The sequence below is a fragment of the Podarcis pityusensis genome, assembly GCF_964106645.2.
Source record: "Podarcis pityusensis genome assembly, chromosome: 11".
Classification (NCBI taxonomy): Eukaryota; Metazoa; Chordata; class Lepidosauria; order Squamata; family Lacertidae; genus Podarcis; species Podarcis pityusensis.
This window is the reverse complement of record NC_138036.1, coordinates 29,800,613-29,817,926: the sequence shown is the minus strand read 5'-3', so window position 1 is coordinate 29,817,926 and position 17,314 is coordinate 29,800,613. Positions and strand designations below refer to the sequence as shown.

Here is a 17,314-nt window from a genome sequence, read left to right as displayed (position 1 = left end):
GTAGGTGAGGATGCTTGTGAGGAAGAAGACAGTCTTTCAGATATTCTGGTGCCAATGCACATAGGGCAGGCCTGGCCACCTTGGCCCTCCAGCTGTTTTGTGACTACAGTTTCCATCATCCCTGACCACCACAGGTCCTGTTAGCTAGGGATGATGGGAGTTGTAGTCCCAAAACAGCTGGAGGGCCAAGTTTGGCCATGCCTGGGCATGCACATACCTATACCTGTACATAGCACAGGTAATATATATATATTCTGAAAATATTTCTCTCTATTATTAGAGCATGCAGATCAACCACAATAGTTGATCTCCCTTCTCTTTATGTTGTATGTTTTCATACAAATGCACAGGGTGCACAACCTAAAGCTACAGCTACAGGGTTCCTTTCTGCCTCACATTAACCTCTTAAGAATGCCTTGTTGGATAAGTCCATGGTCCATCTAGTCCAGCATTTCAGCTGCAAGCAACCAGGGAGTCTTGCTTAAATTGCCTGCTATATTTGTTCTGTTTTCATGATTGCAGATTTTTGTGTTAGTAAGCGGAGTTAGACAACATCTGAGTTGGTTTCGCCTTAAATCTGGACCTTTCTATTGATTTCATTGGAATGTAGATAAAGTACAGTCTGTGAGTCATGATTGTTCCAGAGTCATGCTGAAAGGAATTTGTGGAACTGTAGGAATGTGATTTATAACCTGTATGTTTGATGTTGCTTTGTCATTTTTTAAACTGCGTTGTGTCTTTTGGTAGAAATAAATAACTGATGGAGTCAATATATAATTAAGTGTGCTGTCTTGTGAGTTTGGTGAAGTCTTGAAATACCTTTCTAGTTACAATATTAGTCTTAAGTTATTTATGCGCATCAGAAACTTGTGAGCCATTCTTTGCAAAAGAATTCCTGGTGTATTAGAAAGTGTAAGGAATCTTCTTATAGACACACAGCTGCCAAAGTCTACTGGAACTGTCAGTGATTTTAGCTTTGAAGAGATACCAACAAAAAGCATAGGTTTCTTATGATGCTCCAACTGTATTCAGTTACAGTGAATTACTCCTTTATTAAAAGATGCTTGCAACTTGATTCTCAGAGAGCTCTGTTGGCCCTTTGCATTTCAAGGAGGTTTATATTGATCCAGGTCATGGTGAGCCAAAGCAAGTTCATTATGGAAATCTTTCAACTAAAAACTGGGAAGTGGGGGTGGAAGGGCCCTCTGAAACTAGGGGTGAGGGGGGAGATATTGGGAGGTACAAAATTTACTGAAAATTTAAGGGGGGAAGCAGCTTTTTTATGGATTTTATAATGTCATTGTTGTAGGGAGTAGCAGATCTTTTATAATCAGTTAGTACTGCCATTCCCCTAAATACCCTGGAATGACACTACATCATGACAAAAAGTAAAAACAACCACCATACTCTTAAAAAACAACAACCCTAAAAATGCCATTACAAAATGGTATGCTCCCATGAAACTTTCAGCAGCTTCTGCTCCCCTGCCCCTAAATGACTGAATTCCCTCCCCCCCCCCCAAAAAAAATCACTGTCTGGGAATAAGGAAGGATTATTTTTGTGTATCTGAAGATTAATGCTCTTTATGTTATGGGATTCCCAGTCAATCATTGGCTTTTAAGCATTTAGATGGCTCTTCCTGTTTGAGTTCTACTAAATAAAATTGTTCCTTCTTAATATTTTTCTTGTGCATGAAAACTTGATAAAAAAATCACTTATAGCTGTTTAGCATCAGCCACCAGTAAGGAGCATGGAATAGTTAAACAAATAAGCAATTTCAGAAGCCAACCATTTTTGTAAAGCCTTCCAAAAGAGAGTTGAAGTTGTATCAAGGACTCTGGGGACAGCGAAGCATCATGGTGGTTGTGCCTTTGAAAGTACAGTGGTACCTCTGTTTTTGAGCATCTCGGAAGCTAAATGTTTCAGAACCTGAACGCCAAAAATCCAGAAGTAATTGCTTCCATTTTTTTCTTTTTTCTCCATTGACTTCGGCAACCGCCCTTTGCGCCTTGGTTGTCGAACGTTTCAGAAGTTGAACGGTCTTCTGGAACAGATTACGTTTGACAACCAAGGTACCACTGTATACAAACCAGCAGTTTATGTTGAATACATTGGCTCATCACAAGGCTAAGAGCCAGAAGTAAAGGAAAAGTCATGTTAACAAAGCTGAAGATTAACTATTGGTGATGTCCTAAATAATGAGTCAATACAAGCAGAATTGAGTTTTACTGCCTAGCTGCTGGTGGGCATAAACCCACATCTTTATGTTGTAGAATATCATGTTCCTCCCAATCTAGGCTCCGTCTACATGATGGCTAAATTTGATATTCTCCAAAATACACACATATAGCAAGCAGCTATTGGAAAATTAATAGTAGGATAGTAACCTGGTGAAACCTGACCTCTTTTTCAATAACCTATGAAATGTATCCTAACGATAATATTTTCCATATGCCATCTTAAGACAGGCAGACTTTCCATCCTGCTTAGCCCACTTTTCTTTCTTTCTGCTGAATATCCAACATGAGGGAGACTTATTTGGAACTCAAAAACCTGCTCACTTTGTGACCTCTTAGTCTCCAGCTCCCATTATCCCTGATGATTAGCCATGCTGACTGGGACTGATGGGAGCTGGGAGTACAGCAATACCTGGAGGTCCACAGGTTCCCCACACCTGCTTTAGCTGGTTCTAAAAAAGGCATCACCTACCATTACTCTTGATATCTATGCTGTGTCCAGACTTCTTAGTCTTTGGGAGTAGCCCTGTGTGTTAACAGGCTGGCCAACCTTTTGTACTTAACCAATAGTAGTCCCCAAATCTAATGGGTCAGAAACAGAGTGGGAAACAGACAACCATTAAATACCAACTGATAATTTCCTGTGGTGAGCACCCAAACAGGTAGAAAGACGGGGTCTATATAATCCACTCACAGGGTGTATGATTTTACTACTCAGCTGTATCTAACCAGAAGTCCAGAGGAGCGGTGGAAATTTTAGCAAGTGGGCAGGCAGCACAGACTTGCAACAGGGAAGAGCACTTGCAATGTCTCACATTTGAGGTTGTAACATGGTGTTTGCAATTACTTCATTAATAACATAGTATTTAGTCTTGCTTATGATGTCATTTTGTGGGATGAGGCATAGCAAATGCCATTTAAAGCTGACTGTGCTTTTCGTATTCCTGGACAACTCAAATGTGTACAAGTCTGTAGCATGTCGTGTGATGCAAGCTAGAGGAAGGGAGGCCTGTGGCTTTGGCATTTTAATAGCTTTTTAAAAAATTAATAATTACACTTGAAGTCATTTCTGGAAGGAGAACTATGCACAACCTTCACTCCCAGCATTTCACAGTTAGCTCAGATCTTAATTTATTGGAATACGTAGTACATGATCACTTATTAACTCTATTATGTGGGTACTCTCAGGGAAAGGTTGATGTTGTCTCTATATCTGGTTAGTTTCATGCTGGTTTTATCCAGGTTTGCTTATGTCAACAAGATAAAGACTTGTGTTTGCTACTATTACATTATTTGATAGTGTTAATGTGTCAGTTTGTATTTTTGTTTGTTTACCATCTTAGGCTTCTAGATTGGCCACATAAAAAATCTTAAAAAAATAACGAAATCAGATATCAAAATGGAGTTTGATAGAATGTTTCTTTCTGTAGTTCAAAACAGGCCATCATTGTGAAAGCTTTTTTTGGAAAATGGGGGAATTGAGGCTCTTAGGTGCAGCTTGGGCTCCTCTTCAATATTTTCTAAATGCAGACCAGATATTGTTGATGTAAGTTCCATAGGTTGCATTTAGAACATTTCATGGGCTGGAACCAGAGAAAACCACAAGTTGTCTCCACCCAGTTTTGGGGAATCCCCCTCAGCCCCCTGAACCACAGCGTTCAGGAGGTCCTCCTGATCCTCAGAGGAGCTGAAGGGAAGGGGGCAGGGAAGTAAATTCCTGCTCCCAAGGAAAGATGTCCTTTTGTTACAGAGCCTAATTAAGATGGAGGCTTGTTGTTTATTTGTGTTGATTGCATCCTGAATGAACTGTGAAAGAAATGTGTTTGGTTAGGGGAGGAATTGAGGTTATCAGGAGCTGCTGCTACACATTTTACCTCCTTTTCCTTTCTCTGTGTAATTTTTTTAAAACCACATTCACTTTCCATCTCCTCTCTGAAATACTTATAGGGGGGAAAAAGCAGGTGAGGCAATGGTGGTATTTTTGTGTCCTTTTATCACCCCATGACATAGTCAGGAAGGTTTTGTGTGTGATGCAAAGAGCTGGAACAGCCAAGATGAAGGAGGCACAAAAGCTTGGCTAGATTACAAAGCAGGATCCTGGAAGCATTCTTCCTTCCAACAAAGTGTTTTCTTTTGCACATGCAAGGGAAAGCAGGAGGCCAGGATCTATAGTTCTTTTGGAAGATGCCTAGTGGGGAGGAAACTGGCAGGCTGTTGCTCAGATTCCTTGGTCCTACTCCATTCATTTAGCTGGCAAATTGACACATGAACAAAAAAGAAAAACCTGGTAAACCCAAACACTCTCTGCTTGGCAGGCCTACAATTTGAAGGACACATACTGAGATTGTGTGTGCAATGATTAGGGTGTTGGACTAGGACCTGGGAGACAGGGCTCAGATCCTTACAGCAACTGGAGGACCACACATACTCCATGTGTGCCCTAGTTACTTCCAAGCTAGGTTGCTGGAATTTTGTCTATATGGGGCTGCCTTGAAGGACAGGCTGGACACTCTAGTTAGTCCAAAATGCAGCCACCAGATCTGGGACCTGAACACCAGCTCACACCAACCCGAATTTACAGGATCATCATTGATTGGCTATTCCAGGGGTAGTCATCCTTTCTATACCTACCGCCCACTAATACATCTTTCTTGATGGTAAAATTTCCATACCTCCCACCAGTGCTCGATGGAAGGACGATTCACCTTGTGCCGTAGAACCCCCTACCGCCCTCCTAGAATCCTGAAACGGCCACTAGTGGGCGGTAGGGACCAGGTTGACAACCTGGGCTATTCATTTCCGGGCTCAATTTAAAGTGCTTGTTTTAACCATTAAGGCTCAGATAACTTTGGACCTGCTGCAACATGAGCTGCCCCTCAGTTAAGTTGACCCAGTTTCCTAAAGTGAACTATCATTGTTTCCTAACCATCATTGACTCTGTTTCCTAAAGTGAAATTAGACAGGTAGATTCAAATTCACAATTATGGATTACCCTCCCACTGGAAATCTATCAGGCACATTTTCACTTAGCTGCTGAAGGTCATGCTTTTAGCAATGATGAATATTTTGTCTTGTTTATCTTGTTTCATTGAATATTCATTTAACTCTTGTAAGCTGTACTGTGTGCTTCTTAATAATAAAACAAGGTTGTATTATTTATTGCTGGCTGCCCTGTGCTCCCACTGGGAGGAGGTGTGTGATATAACTATGTGGAAATAAAATACTAAGTAAATAAACAGACAAAAGTGATATTATTGTGAAATGGCTTTATGTTTTCTTTAATTCTCATAATGAAACCAGCCCCACTTTACTCTGAATGACTATACAGGAAATAAATTGTTTGTATTTATGATTCTATGAGTCTATTATATGGTTTATTCCAGTTCAACAACATTCCCCATTTGAGGCTTATCGGAAAACCTCAAATCCCTCCACCTTCTTTGCCGCAGCCAGACTCTCTGCGATGCTGAATGGAAGTGAAGAAGTCTATGCAAACCGCATGGTGGTGGATCAGGTAAGTCTGACAGACATGGACTCTGCTGACTTCTTGCAAAAGTGCACACTAACATCCAGACCCAGGGGTTGGAGGAACTCCACAATTGCCTTTACCATTTATTTCCTTCCTTCCTTCCTTCCTTCCTTCCTTCCTTCCTTCCTTCCTTCCTTCCTTCCTTTCTTTCTTATTGTATTTCAGTTTTCTAGGGGTGTGTGAAATTAACAGTCTGATCTTAGTTGTGGTTCTAAAAAACCCCAAATTTAATGATGAAGATGATTATTAACAAAACTTTAGTTTTCCTTTTCTTCATTACTGGGGTTTATATTCCATTTCTTTCTGCTTCTGTTGGTTACAGATGATATTTAATAGCATCTTAATGTCTGCTCATCCGATTACTGTATTTTGGGGAAAATGAATAGGTTTTTCTCATGCTTATTAAACATAAGTATAACAAAATAAGAAACCTACAGGGAGATCATTCTTCAAATGGCCTCTGTTTAGCTGCTCTCCGTCTCCCCCCAAATATCGGACTTCTAGCAATAATTAAAATGACAGGAAAATGCACTGCAAAGGGTGGAATAATGGTTGCTTGATACAAGGCCATGTAACCTCCCCACAAACAAATCAGGATAAATGTTCAATAAACAGGTAATCTGGAAGCAATCCTAGAACACATCCTAGGTTGTGTTCCTCTAGCCAGTTTTGTATTTGGAATGTGAGGTCTTTACAGACTGGATTCAACTTCATTTCATTTTGTTTTGCAGCTTTTGAATATCACCTAACTTGTTTGGATTTCTTGCTTTAGATGGAAGACATGGGTGTCAAGTACATGAAGGTAGACCAGTCTGCTCCTGAAATGTACAGAGACCGCGCAGACTCAAATGAAGATCCAGAAGCATCAGCAAATAACGGGGACAGCAGAAACTCCTCCCCCATCATTCAGCCTAATTTGGATGCAGCAGGTCCATACTTGTCTCTCAAGAAGACACATGCATTTAGCAATCAACGGAATCAACGCTATTCCATCATTAAAAAAAGGAGGTGTGGATTTAATTTTAGCAGTGTTGTTTCAAAAAGAACCCCCCCCCCCCATATAAACATGTCTTGCTCAAAAAACAGAGAGAAAAATGAATGCCAAAAAATTGTCTCCTGAGGAAATAAAAAGATAGCCATAGGCTGCAATGCTAACTATGTTGACTCAGAAATGAATTCCACTGAATGCAGATGGGGTTATGATTCCAACCTAAGGCTGCAAGCCCCCCTTTCCAATCCAATCCAATCCATAGTCTTCTCTTGGATTTGTGAAATGTTGCCCTTCATTCTTGTATTTTTCTGCACCTTGGTTTTCTGGATGGAAATCAGCTGATTGTCAGGACTGCACAGCGCCACACATGGCTCTCTGCAGTCATTGACTACCAGCTAATCATCATTGCTTCCAGAGAGCCCTTCATGGTACTTTAATAAAGGGTTGCCCCCTCATGGTTTGATTTCAAACCCTGTGAGATAAATTGGATCACCCGACAGATAGGTGCCCCTCCTGTCGAATATGGCCTACAGCGGATATGGGGGAGATAAAACTCTGATGCACTTCAACTTCATATCCAGATCCCCACTCCTGGCTTAGCACATGCCTCTAATTTCTTAGATATTTGAGCCATGCAGAAGTCTTTGGAAGGTGGCTGGGATACTGATCATAGACAGTGTCTGTAACACCCTGTGCTTAATGTTGAAAAGCCGGCTTAAGTTGCATTTGTAATTTGCGGTCTCTCTCTCTATGTATGCTTAGTTCTAGTCTTGATGACTTGGATGTAGACAATGGAGATGAAAGAATTTCTAACCGATCCCATAACTGCTACCCTTCAATGTCCTTCAACTCTTCTGCAGCCTTGGCCAATAGGGATGGGTTAGGTTCTTCAGAGACAACAACAGAACTGGATTTTAACATGAGCAGGGCTGAATCCCTTCCTTTGTCCAGCAATCTGCAATCAAAGGTATTTGCTTGTTTTCCTACAAAGTTAGTAACTCATCTTTTCTATTTCCAGTTAGCCAAATCAATTACATTTAGGCGGGGTACCATTTTTCTTTAAACTCATTATTAAATATGGGGTTGGCTGCAACCTTTAATTGATGTGAGATCGTATTTCCCAAAATTTGCCACGCCATCTTTTCAGCAATAGACAAGTCTAGAGGAAAGGAATTGCACATAAATACCTTTACCTACAGTGGCCATAAATGAAATAATTAGACTGAGCATTCATCTAGCTTAGCAAATGTTTATTTGAAAAACATCAACACCTACCTAGCAGTTAGAAAAAGGATGAGGAAATCTGGACTTATGCTGTTGTTGTTGTGGTTGTTGAAGATCAGTTCTCTAAAACATTGGGTGTTTTTTAGGAATCGTTACTGTCCGGAATTCGGTCTCGTTCATATTCCTATACGTCACCCAAAGTCTTATTAGGGAAATCACAATGTGCACCGGACTTCATAGTAGCTGATGCAAATGATGGTAAGCATTAGCCCTGTTTTCACTTGTCATGTTCCTCCTCCCCTATTCCCTGCAGAAGGATGAAGTTGGTGTCCTTTATTCAGCCCAAGTCTAAACTTCCTTTAGATCTTTAGGAATGCAGGTGCACTTGCTTAAAACTTGGGGTGATTAGAAAAACCCTGGTGTTTAATACAGTCAGGAGAAAGGCTCCTTATGAGTGACCCTTCAGCCCTCTGTATCTGGACCCTGAGTCTCTCCCCAGGCTCCAGCCCCTCCCTAGCCCCTCCCCTCCCCCTAAGCCCATGCCTGTCACTGGGCCTCCTTTGCACCCTCCTTGAGTGTTCTTGCTTGGCTAGAAAGTAGCCTTGAACTCGGCTTCTTGCTTGCCTGTGTGGAGGAGACAGAGGGATGTGTGTGTGTGTGTGTGTGTGTGTGTGTGTGTTGAAACAAGGTTATTTGCTGAACACACTGAACAGCCAATCTGGCTCTGCCCAAAGATTGGCATGCAGCCCTCCCGGAAGGTTGCCTACAAGCAATGTGAAAAAACATTGAATCTGCAATAGCTGAGGCAAAATAGATTCAGGTGGACCTCGTCCCCATCCCCATCATGTGCTGGTTTTTCTTTCTCCTCCCAAGCAAATTCTGTCAGCCAAAATAAGTCACATTTATTTATTTATTTCACAAAGCTTATATACCGAATGAGTGCATAAATTACTGTTGATATTGACTTCCAGAGAAAGAGAAAGAGAATGAATATTTGATAGATCTCCCCCCCCCCACTTTTTGCGTTTAAATATTCAGCCATGTTAGCCTGCAGTAATTGAGTGAATATTGTGATATAGCTGCTTTAAACTTATTATTGTTTTGTAGAACAACGTGCATTCAGCTTGCCTGAACAGTCAAGAGAGAAAAGGTATGGACTTTTTAAGGGCATATTTAAGAATAAATAGTTATCTGGTTATTAGCAATAGCCATCAACCAACTGCAACTGTTTTACTTTACAACTAGATTTATTACATCATTAAACCACCCCAGTGCCAACCTGATTAGTATTTGTTGGTGATAGCTATGTAAAGTACCACACCTCATTTATGTAAAATTATGGTTCTGAATTCAGTTTTAGGAAATATATTTGTTCTCTTCTTGTCTCCAATAACACAGTCACAGTGTATTAATTAGTTTCCTGATTTCAAGAAATCATGCATAGCATAATGAAAGATTTCCTGGTGTATTTTTAGGATTCCGGAAGAAGAGTGGGAAAAGTATATAATACCTACAAAATCAGAATCTGAAAAATATAAAGTCAGCCGTACTTTTAGCTTTCTGATGAATAGAATGGCCAGTACACGAAATAAATCCAAGGTAATTCAATATGATGTGTGCTAGATGACAGGTTTTTAAAATATATATATATCTTAAGAATGCGGAATAGATTTTGAAATGAGAACGGCTTCTAAATGTTTGCAGATGTAACCCTGTAAACACGTATTTTCCCTGGGAAATGAGACATTTCTGCATTTGATGCAGAGGGTTGCCTTGCCGTGGTTTTTATTACGTTAGTAACGTTAAAAATAGCGTTCCCCACCTGCAATCTGAAGCCATACAATCTTCTTCACTAACTCAAAACTCTACCCTCTTATTCGGCTACATGTCTCATTTCTGCCTTAAGTGAAGATAAAGAGAGAAAAGGGCAGGATTTGATACAAGTAGCAACAATAATAGGACTATTTGTACAGCTGCACAAAACATCCCTCCCCTTTTAACTTTCTGTTTATTGCCAGCTTAAACTGCTTTGGTCCCATTGTTCTTATAATTATTGTATTTTCTCTGAATCTTCCTATTTCTGGGGATAATCCCATGGGGGATCCTAGCCAATCAGGTGTTACATAGTAAATAGGATGACATCACAGTTCTACACAGGCAAATCTGTCTAATGAGTTGGCATTTCTGGAAGTAAATGAAGGAGCCTTCAGCAAGCATCACTGTAACTATAATGGGTGTTTAGTCAAGGTTTAGAAGGCGTGAGACCTGAAAAGACCCCATAAACCAGGAGGGGTGCAAGGAATGTCTGTTAAATGGAAGCATACATTTGGAACATTGTATTCGGAATGTACTCCCTTTATGCACATCGTCCGACTGAATGATGACAAGAGATCTGCCTTTGTTGAATTGTTGTTCTTGTTGATGCTTTCTTGTGCAAAATTAACAAAATGAATGTATATAAAAGATAGAAGAGTGGGGAGATTTTATAAGATGCAGCTAATTTCTCCACTTCTAAAGAACAAGGCAGTAAGTGACATGGGAAAGATAAAACTGCTGCTGGGTTTAATAATACTGGAACATTTCAAAAGCTAATGAACTTTTAATTCTTTTGTTTTTCATTCGGCTTATCAAGGCCAAAAATAAGGACGCCAAAGAGAAGGAGAAGCTTAACAGGCACCAGTTTGTTTCTGGGACTTTTGGTGGGGTGATGCCATGCTTCTCATGTGAGAAAGCCCTTTTGGGGAAAGAGGCATTGCAGTGTTTATGTAAGTACCTATGTTTTCTGCTGAAGACATTTGACACCCACAGATTCCCTCATATTCTATAACTCTGATTGAAAATAGCCTTAATCATATCATAGGGTTTTTATACCTCACAGTAGCACTTGTATAGATTGCACTGACATTCCTAGAATCATAGGGTTGTACCAAATCGTGTTGCTAGGCTGATGGTAAGGCTTCCATCAACAGAACAAGAAGGGAAAGAGTTTTCGGAGATTCTCCCCCTGCAGCCTTCCCAATCTGTTCCAGAGGCTTAGCCCTCGCCGCAAAATATGTTTGAGGTGTTTTAAGGTGGTTGCAAGGGAGGAGGAATTGCTGAAGAATGCTTCCTCCCTGTTCCATGGATGGAAGCCTTGCTGCCAGCTGAGCAACACCATCAGACACAACCCCACATAATCATACAATAGGGTGGGACCTCAAAAGTTATCTAACCCAATTATATTAATGAGAGGTGCCACCCAGCCTCTGTTTAAAAATCTCTAACAAATGATAGCCCACCACCTTGCAAGGGAGCTTGGAATGTTCTCCCTAGCAGGGCCTGCCTGGTGGTGGCATTAATATCCTTTTGGTTGAGACTTACCTCTTCTGCCAGCATTTGATAGACCTTTATAGAATCTGGTGTGCTGGATAGCCTGGTCCATATACTGGTGACGCTTTACTGCTGTTATTAATGTATTTTTTGATATTATTGTTTCTTGTCAATTTACTGATGACTGTTATTGTTTTTTTAATCTTTTGTACATTTTATATTCGTTTGTGAGTCACCTAGAGTGGTAGGTCAAGTTAATAATAACGCTCCCGTGTTGTGCTCAGAAATGGACCACTGTTTCCATATGTGATTGGTACAGACATGAATTTAAAGAGAAGGTCTGCTGCCATCCCATCTAGTTGGGACCCACGGGATAAAACGCACATGATGGCCTGAAAAATCAAGAAACACATTTTTCAAGGAATGTGTGGCTTCTCTCCTCCCCATGTCTCCCAGGTAACATTTAGTTAAAGAAAATGAGGGATGTGACCTCAGCATATTTAGTGCTTCCTCACTTCTGTTCCACTTCATTGGCTAATGTTTGCATGAGGCAGGGAAGCACTGTGTGTGGTGACATTCCAACATGTATGTGCTTAAACTAAGTGTTACTGGGGAGAAGCGGGAAAGAGAGTCTCTTCTACGCAATGGGTGCTGCTTTGGCCTTGTCCGCAAAATACTATTTCAGTATAAGATGGAATATGTGCTATACCTTTTGCTCAAGCAGCTGACTTTTTGCTGGCCCCTTTTGGAGAAAGCTACCAATCATCACAGCAGGGGAACAGATTGTGTCCTGGATTAGATGATCTAGAAATAAACCTTTTAATGTTGGGATGATAGGTCATAAACTTTACATTTTAAGAGATTTTTCTTTCTTTCTTGTAGATTGCAATGCACTTGTGCATAAAAATTGTAGAGAAAGTGCTCCTGGGTGTCCAAAAGTAAGTTTTGAAAGGGTTTGGAGATATCACTGCTTGTTGTTTGATTGCCCTATTTAAATTCCCTCCTTACTGTGTTTTTCTGTACGCTTGTGTCATTTTGCTTTGTGTAATCCATAGGGTGATGAAGCTTAGAGAGTTGTGTCTCAAAATGACGTTTCATATGTTACTTCAAAATAGATAAACAACTAACGAAGGAATAATTTATTTGAATATGCCATATTCATCAGTAGAAAAACCAAGGCGTTCTTGGGGTAATAGAAAATGTCTAAAAATAGTGGGACAACTTAAATTTAGCATTTTCCTATAGCCTCTTGTTTCTACTTTTTTGGCAGAAACTTGTTGAGCTTGTTTAGGCACTGAAGGCTGCGTAATTTCACTAGGTCTGTTTCAACTTCCCTCACCTTTCCCTGCCTTTATTTCTTACTATCTTTTTTGTTGTTGTTGTTAGATCTTGGGAAGAGGTGTGGATTAAGGTGGTTGAGATAGGGCTGATTCTTATGATCATTTTAGAACCTTGCTATATGTGACTTTTCTGGTCACAATAAATGGGAAACTGAGGAAGAAGAAGGGTGCAGCTGAAGCCCACTGATTGGGAACTGAGGTCCAAGTGGAGCATTTGAATTGTAGCTTCATCTGCTCTATTTTTCATCTTTGCTAACAAATAACAAGAGTGGCTATTTATGAAAGATAAGCCCTCAGAGTATGTACAGCTTTCCTTCATCTTTGAAATCCAGCGGCTGAATCCAATGTCATCAAGTAGTACCAGGGGAATAGCGCCTCCTGGTGTCCACCAACGAGGATGCAATAGCAAGATTTCCACTCAACATTACAGACCACCAGCATTAATTTTTTCAGTTCCCCACCCTCCCAAATCTAAGCTACCCTTTCCCTCTTACTTCTGAACACTTGCCACACAGATACAAGCATAATTGCATTGAGAACAAATGCATATATTAAGGATTTATTTTAATTATCTGAAATTGCTACAGCAACATGTCATAGTATTAAGACATTCTGACAGAATACCATGGGTGTATAGTGGGGTTGAGATTGTGAGTTGTGGAGAGAAGGGACTCTCTTCACTTTAATGGGCATCCAACTGCAATACTCTGAAATTTAACAAGAAAAATTTCATGGGTATGTATGTTGAGGTTTGAGTCTATGCCAGCAATTGGCATCCTTACTATAGGGAAAGCACAGAATGTGAAGTGGCATATATTGTGGTGAGGGGCAGCCCTAAAGCCTAGGAGTGTTAAATAACGTCTTCAAATTTTCATACTATTAAGAAAGCATTCTTCTTTACCAGAAATCCCAAGAGAGGTGCCATATTAAGAACAGGATGCAAGCTGTCCAGACAAGTAAGCACTCTAGTAAGAAAGCTAAGAGATGTAAATCCATTTTTTTCATTTGTCAGTTGACCTGTCAGTTAAAATTGTTGAATACTAGCGAAATAAGCTTAAAATGATACAACTGAGCTTCTACACAATTTGTCCTTGCATATGACTTTATCCTGAATACTTGTGAAGATGCACTCAGTGGCTGCATTCAACCAATATGCTCAACCATGGTTTAGAGAATTGGGTATAGGCCTTGGGCTTGTGGGCTCTTTCCTCCTCCTCCCCTTGTACAAGCCCCTTAATGAATGACTTCTTGGTTTCATCAAACCATTGTTTACTTACGAACTAGGATAAAATTTTAAATGTGGACATTATCTGAGGAAAACAGATATTGGTCTTTTTGAGCATGCACTAACGTCAGGATGAACCATTCAAAAGTTTTGAGCTTTGTTGAAATTGCTAGAAATATTAGCCTGAGTGAATTAAAACTGTGTGAAATTCTATTTTAAAAACTGTATCAGCCTATGAAATATGAATAATGGAGGTTATATGGTGTCTAAGAACATAATTCACTTAGTATCATAGCTATGAGAAGTAATTTAACTTCATCCTCTGGCGCTGTTCACCCTTTCAAAATTCTAAATCCTACAACAATATTATCAAAAGTGTATTTTAATCTGCAAAATATTTTTACCGAGATCATCATTAATTAGATAGGCAAGGATCCAAAGATTCATTTAGATACTTCCAGGGATGCTTCAATGTGTTCCTTGTGCAGTAGCCCTCCATGATACTTTTGATATGTTGTAGTGGATTGCAACTCAAAATTATTACAGTGGTACCTTGGTCGTTGAACTTAATCAGTTCCGGGAGTCCATTTGACTCCAGGAACCATTCAAAAACCAAGACGTGGCTTCTGATTGGCTGCAGGAGCTTCCTGCACTCAGTCGGAAGCTGTGGAAGCCTCATCGGACGTGTGACTTCCAAAAAACGTTCGCAAATCGGAACAGTTACTTCCAGGTTTGCGGCGTTCGGGAGCCGATTTGTTCGGGAGCCAAGCCGTTTGACAACCAAGGTACCACTGTATTATTATTTAAATCAGCTGAGTGAGATATAAGAGCTCTTGGTATCATAGCCATAGTTTGCCATTGGGAGATAGAAAACTGCTTTATAATAAATCAAATCATTAGTCCAGGTATTAGTCCAATATTGTCTACACTGACTGGTAGCAGTTCTCCAAAGTTTTGGATAGTGGTCCCTCCCAGCCTTATGTGGAGATGCTGAGAGTTGATTCTGGAACCTCTTACATGTAAATCATGTGCTCACCCTCTAAGCTGCAGCTTTCCCCCAAAGACACAGAGCACTTTGTTAAACTTGTCCAATATCTGAAATACCTGAAACTTTGACCTTCCAGATCCATCATTCAGAGATATTCCACAGCCAACAATGTCCTCAATGCACCCTTCTACCTCAACACCCATTGGATTATCTACTGTAAAAAAAGATGTATTGCAGCCATCAAACCCCTTATCCAAAAGTGTTCCAGGTACCAGTTTTGAAAGGTAAAATGGCACTCTCTGATGTCTTGCAATAAACATGATGCTATCTAAATGAGTCACTACACCTGTACGGTTTTGCTTTACCCTAGGAAATCCATGTCACCTTTGGAATCAGATGCCGATACCGGCAGCTGGAGATCTAGGTCTCACTCTGAAGAGCTGTTGCAATCAATAGGGACCACTTCGTCAGTTGACTCTTTTTTAATTGAAGGTATATGGGGAACTCAATGTGATACTATCAACATGTGTAAATGTGTAATATATTAACAAGAAGTGTGCATAAAATAGTACCACTTGTAATGACGAATAAGTAAACATCTGCTCCCATTTCCATTGCCATTATTCCTAATTCTGCAGCAAGGATCACAAGAGCTTTGCAAGCTTTATAGTTCTTGCTTGCAAGGACCAGCTTCCTTTTCATCTCAGCATCATGCTTTTAAAAATACATATCTATCTATCTCTTTTCTAGTGGTTTTCTTGTCTATATGGATTTATTTATTTATGCACCACCTCCTATGAAACACCTCAAAGTGATTTAACACTAAAAACAATTTAACATATTTATGTATGCCTACCTGCTAACATTCTTTCCTAGACAGCTCACAACATAGAAATGATAAAACACCATAAAAATTCATTTGCATAAAAGTAGTTTCCAGCATAATGCTTCTTCCAGCAGAGAGAAATGCAAAAGCATATAAACTATGGTTCAGAACAATAAGACCACAGATTTCTTAAGAAGACGTGGAAAAACTAAAAAGTCTTCATGCTGAAATGACCATAGGGAAGGCGTTATGTGAGCCTCTCTAGGGATGAATTCTATCATTGGAGGGCCCTCTACCAGCAGCCAACACACTTGGTGCATGTGTTTGTGTGGCACACCCGCAGCAGGGTCTCTGAACAGGATCTCATTACAGTGGTACCTTGGTTTACGAACTTAATCCGTTCTGGAAGTCTGTTCTTAAACCAAAGTGTTCTTAAACCAAGGCGTGCTTTCCCATAGCAGCGGGGGATTCAATTTACAAATGGAACACACTCAACAGGAAGGGGAACATGTTCTGCTTCCAAGGCAGAGTTCACAAACCAAAACACCCACTTCCGGGTTTGCAGCGTTCTTAATCCAAGTTGTTCATAAACTAAGCTGTTCTTAAACCAAGATATTACTGTATTTGAGTCCGTATATATGGAAGAAGGCCTGAGATGCAGAATCACACATTTTCAGCCCTATCTGTGACTTCCCGATTCGCGTCATGTGCTCATGCAATCTCATAACTGAGGTCCATCAGTGTTGCTTGTGTGCACCAAAAAAAATCAACCCTACCTCTGATTTATGTTATTATCTAATCACTGCCTGAGCTCCACCTTCACATGCTCATATTTATGTGGCTGGTATATTAAATACTGTTTACTTTGATAGCTACAGACGACGTTGATGCCTCTCTGTGGAGCGACCTCAGCACCGATGCATTAGAATTTGAGGCAGAATCCTGGAGTCTTGTTGTCGACCCTTCATTTTGCAATAAGCAGGAAAAGGACATTATCAAACGGCAAGATGTGATTTTTGGTCAGTATTCTAAAATTTAGTCTAATGTTCTGTATAACTAGATACAGATGATGAGGGGGATTGCTATGCCATGCCGGGATTGCTAGTGAGCACAAAAATAAGGAACCCGCTGTATGAAAACATACACAAATAGGGGGAAAAAACCCAGGGGTTCAGGCCAGCATACAAAGACACAGTATATGGCAAACAAAGTACAACGAGTGTATTCATCACAGTGTACCCACATTTTTTCTTGCACCGGAGATAATGAAAATGTATCATTAATTGCTAAAATTGTACTTATTTTGATGATTCTGGAGTACTGCTTGCATGTACTACAGTGGTAACTCAGATTACATACGCTTCAGGTTACATAAGCTTCAGGTTACAGACTCTGCTAACCCAGAAATAGTACCTCGGGTTAAGAACTTTGCTTCAGGATGAGAACAGAAATCGTGCATCAGCAGTGCGGCAGCAGCAGGAGGCCCCATTAGCTTAAAGTGGTGCTTCAGGTTAAGAACAGTTTCAGGTTAAGAACGGACCTCCAGAACGAATTAAGTTTTTAACCTGAGGTACCACTGTACATGCCTTGTAATAGCGGATACATTCCTTCTACTTTGCTTACCATATATAGTCGTACTTTGGAA

The 17,314-nt window shown here is 40.3% G+C and overlaps 1 protein-coding gene across 13 annotated transcripts in view; it reads left to right on the top strand.

Moving 5' to 3' along the window:
- ARHGEF28 (Rho guanine nucleotide exchange factor 28) overlaps positions 1-17,314 on the top strand; it is a 126,197-nt gene that overhangs the window by 66,993 nt on the left and 41,890 nt on the right. For 6 of the 13 annotated variants that reach the window (XM_080972231.1, XM_080972243.1, XM_080972233.1 and 3 more), the window contains 12 exons: positions 5,621-5,751; positions 6,539-6,774; positions 7,520-7,724; positions 8,128-8,239; positions 9,089-9,131; positions 9,457-9,580; positions 10,614-10,746; positions 12,173-12,228; positions 13,532-13,598; positions 14,980-15,127; positions 15,214-15,335; positions 16,542-16,688. In XM_080972231.1, the coding sequence (XP_080828357.1) occupies positions 5,621-5,751; positions 6,539-6,774; positions 7,520-7,724; positions 8,128-8,239; positions 9,089-9,131; positions 9,457-9,580; positions 10,614-10,746; positions 12,173-12,228; positions 13,532-13,598; positions 14,980-15,127; positions 15,214-15,335; positions 16,542-16,688 (1,524 nt within the window). The remainder of the gene's footprint in view (positions 1-5,620; positions 5,752-6,538; positions 6,775-7,519; positions 7,725-8,127; positions 8,240-9,088; positions 9,132-9,456; positions 9,581-10,613; positions 10,747-12,172; positions 12,229-13,531; positions 13,599-14,979; positions 15,128-15,213; positions 15,336-16,541; positions 16,689-17,314) is intronic. The other 7 variants (XM_080972242.1, XM_080972235.1, XM_080972241.1 and 4 more) reach the window with 6 other exon arrangements.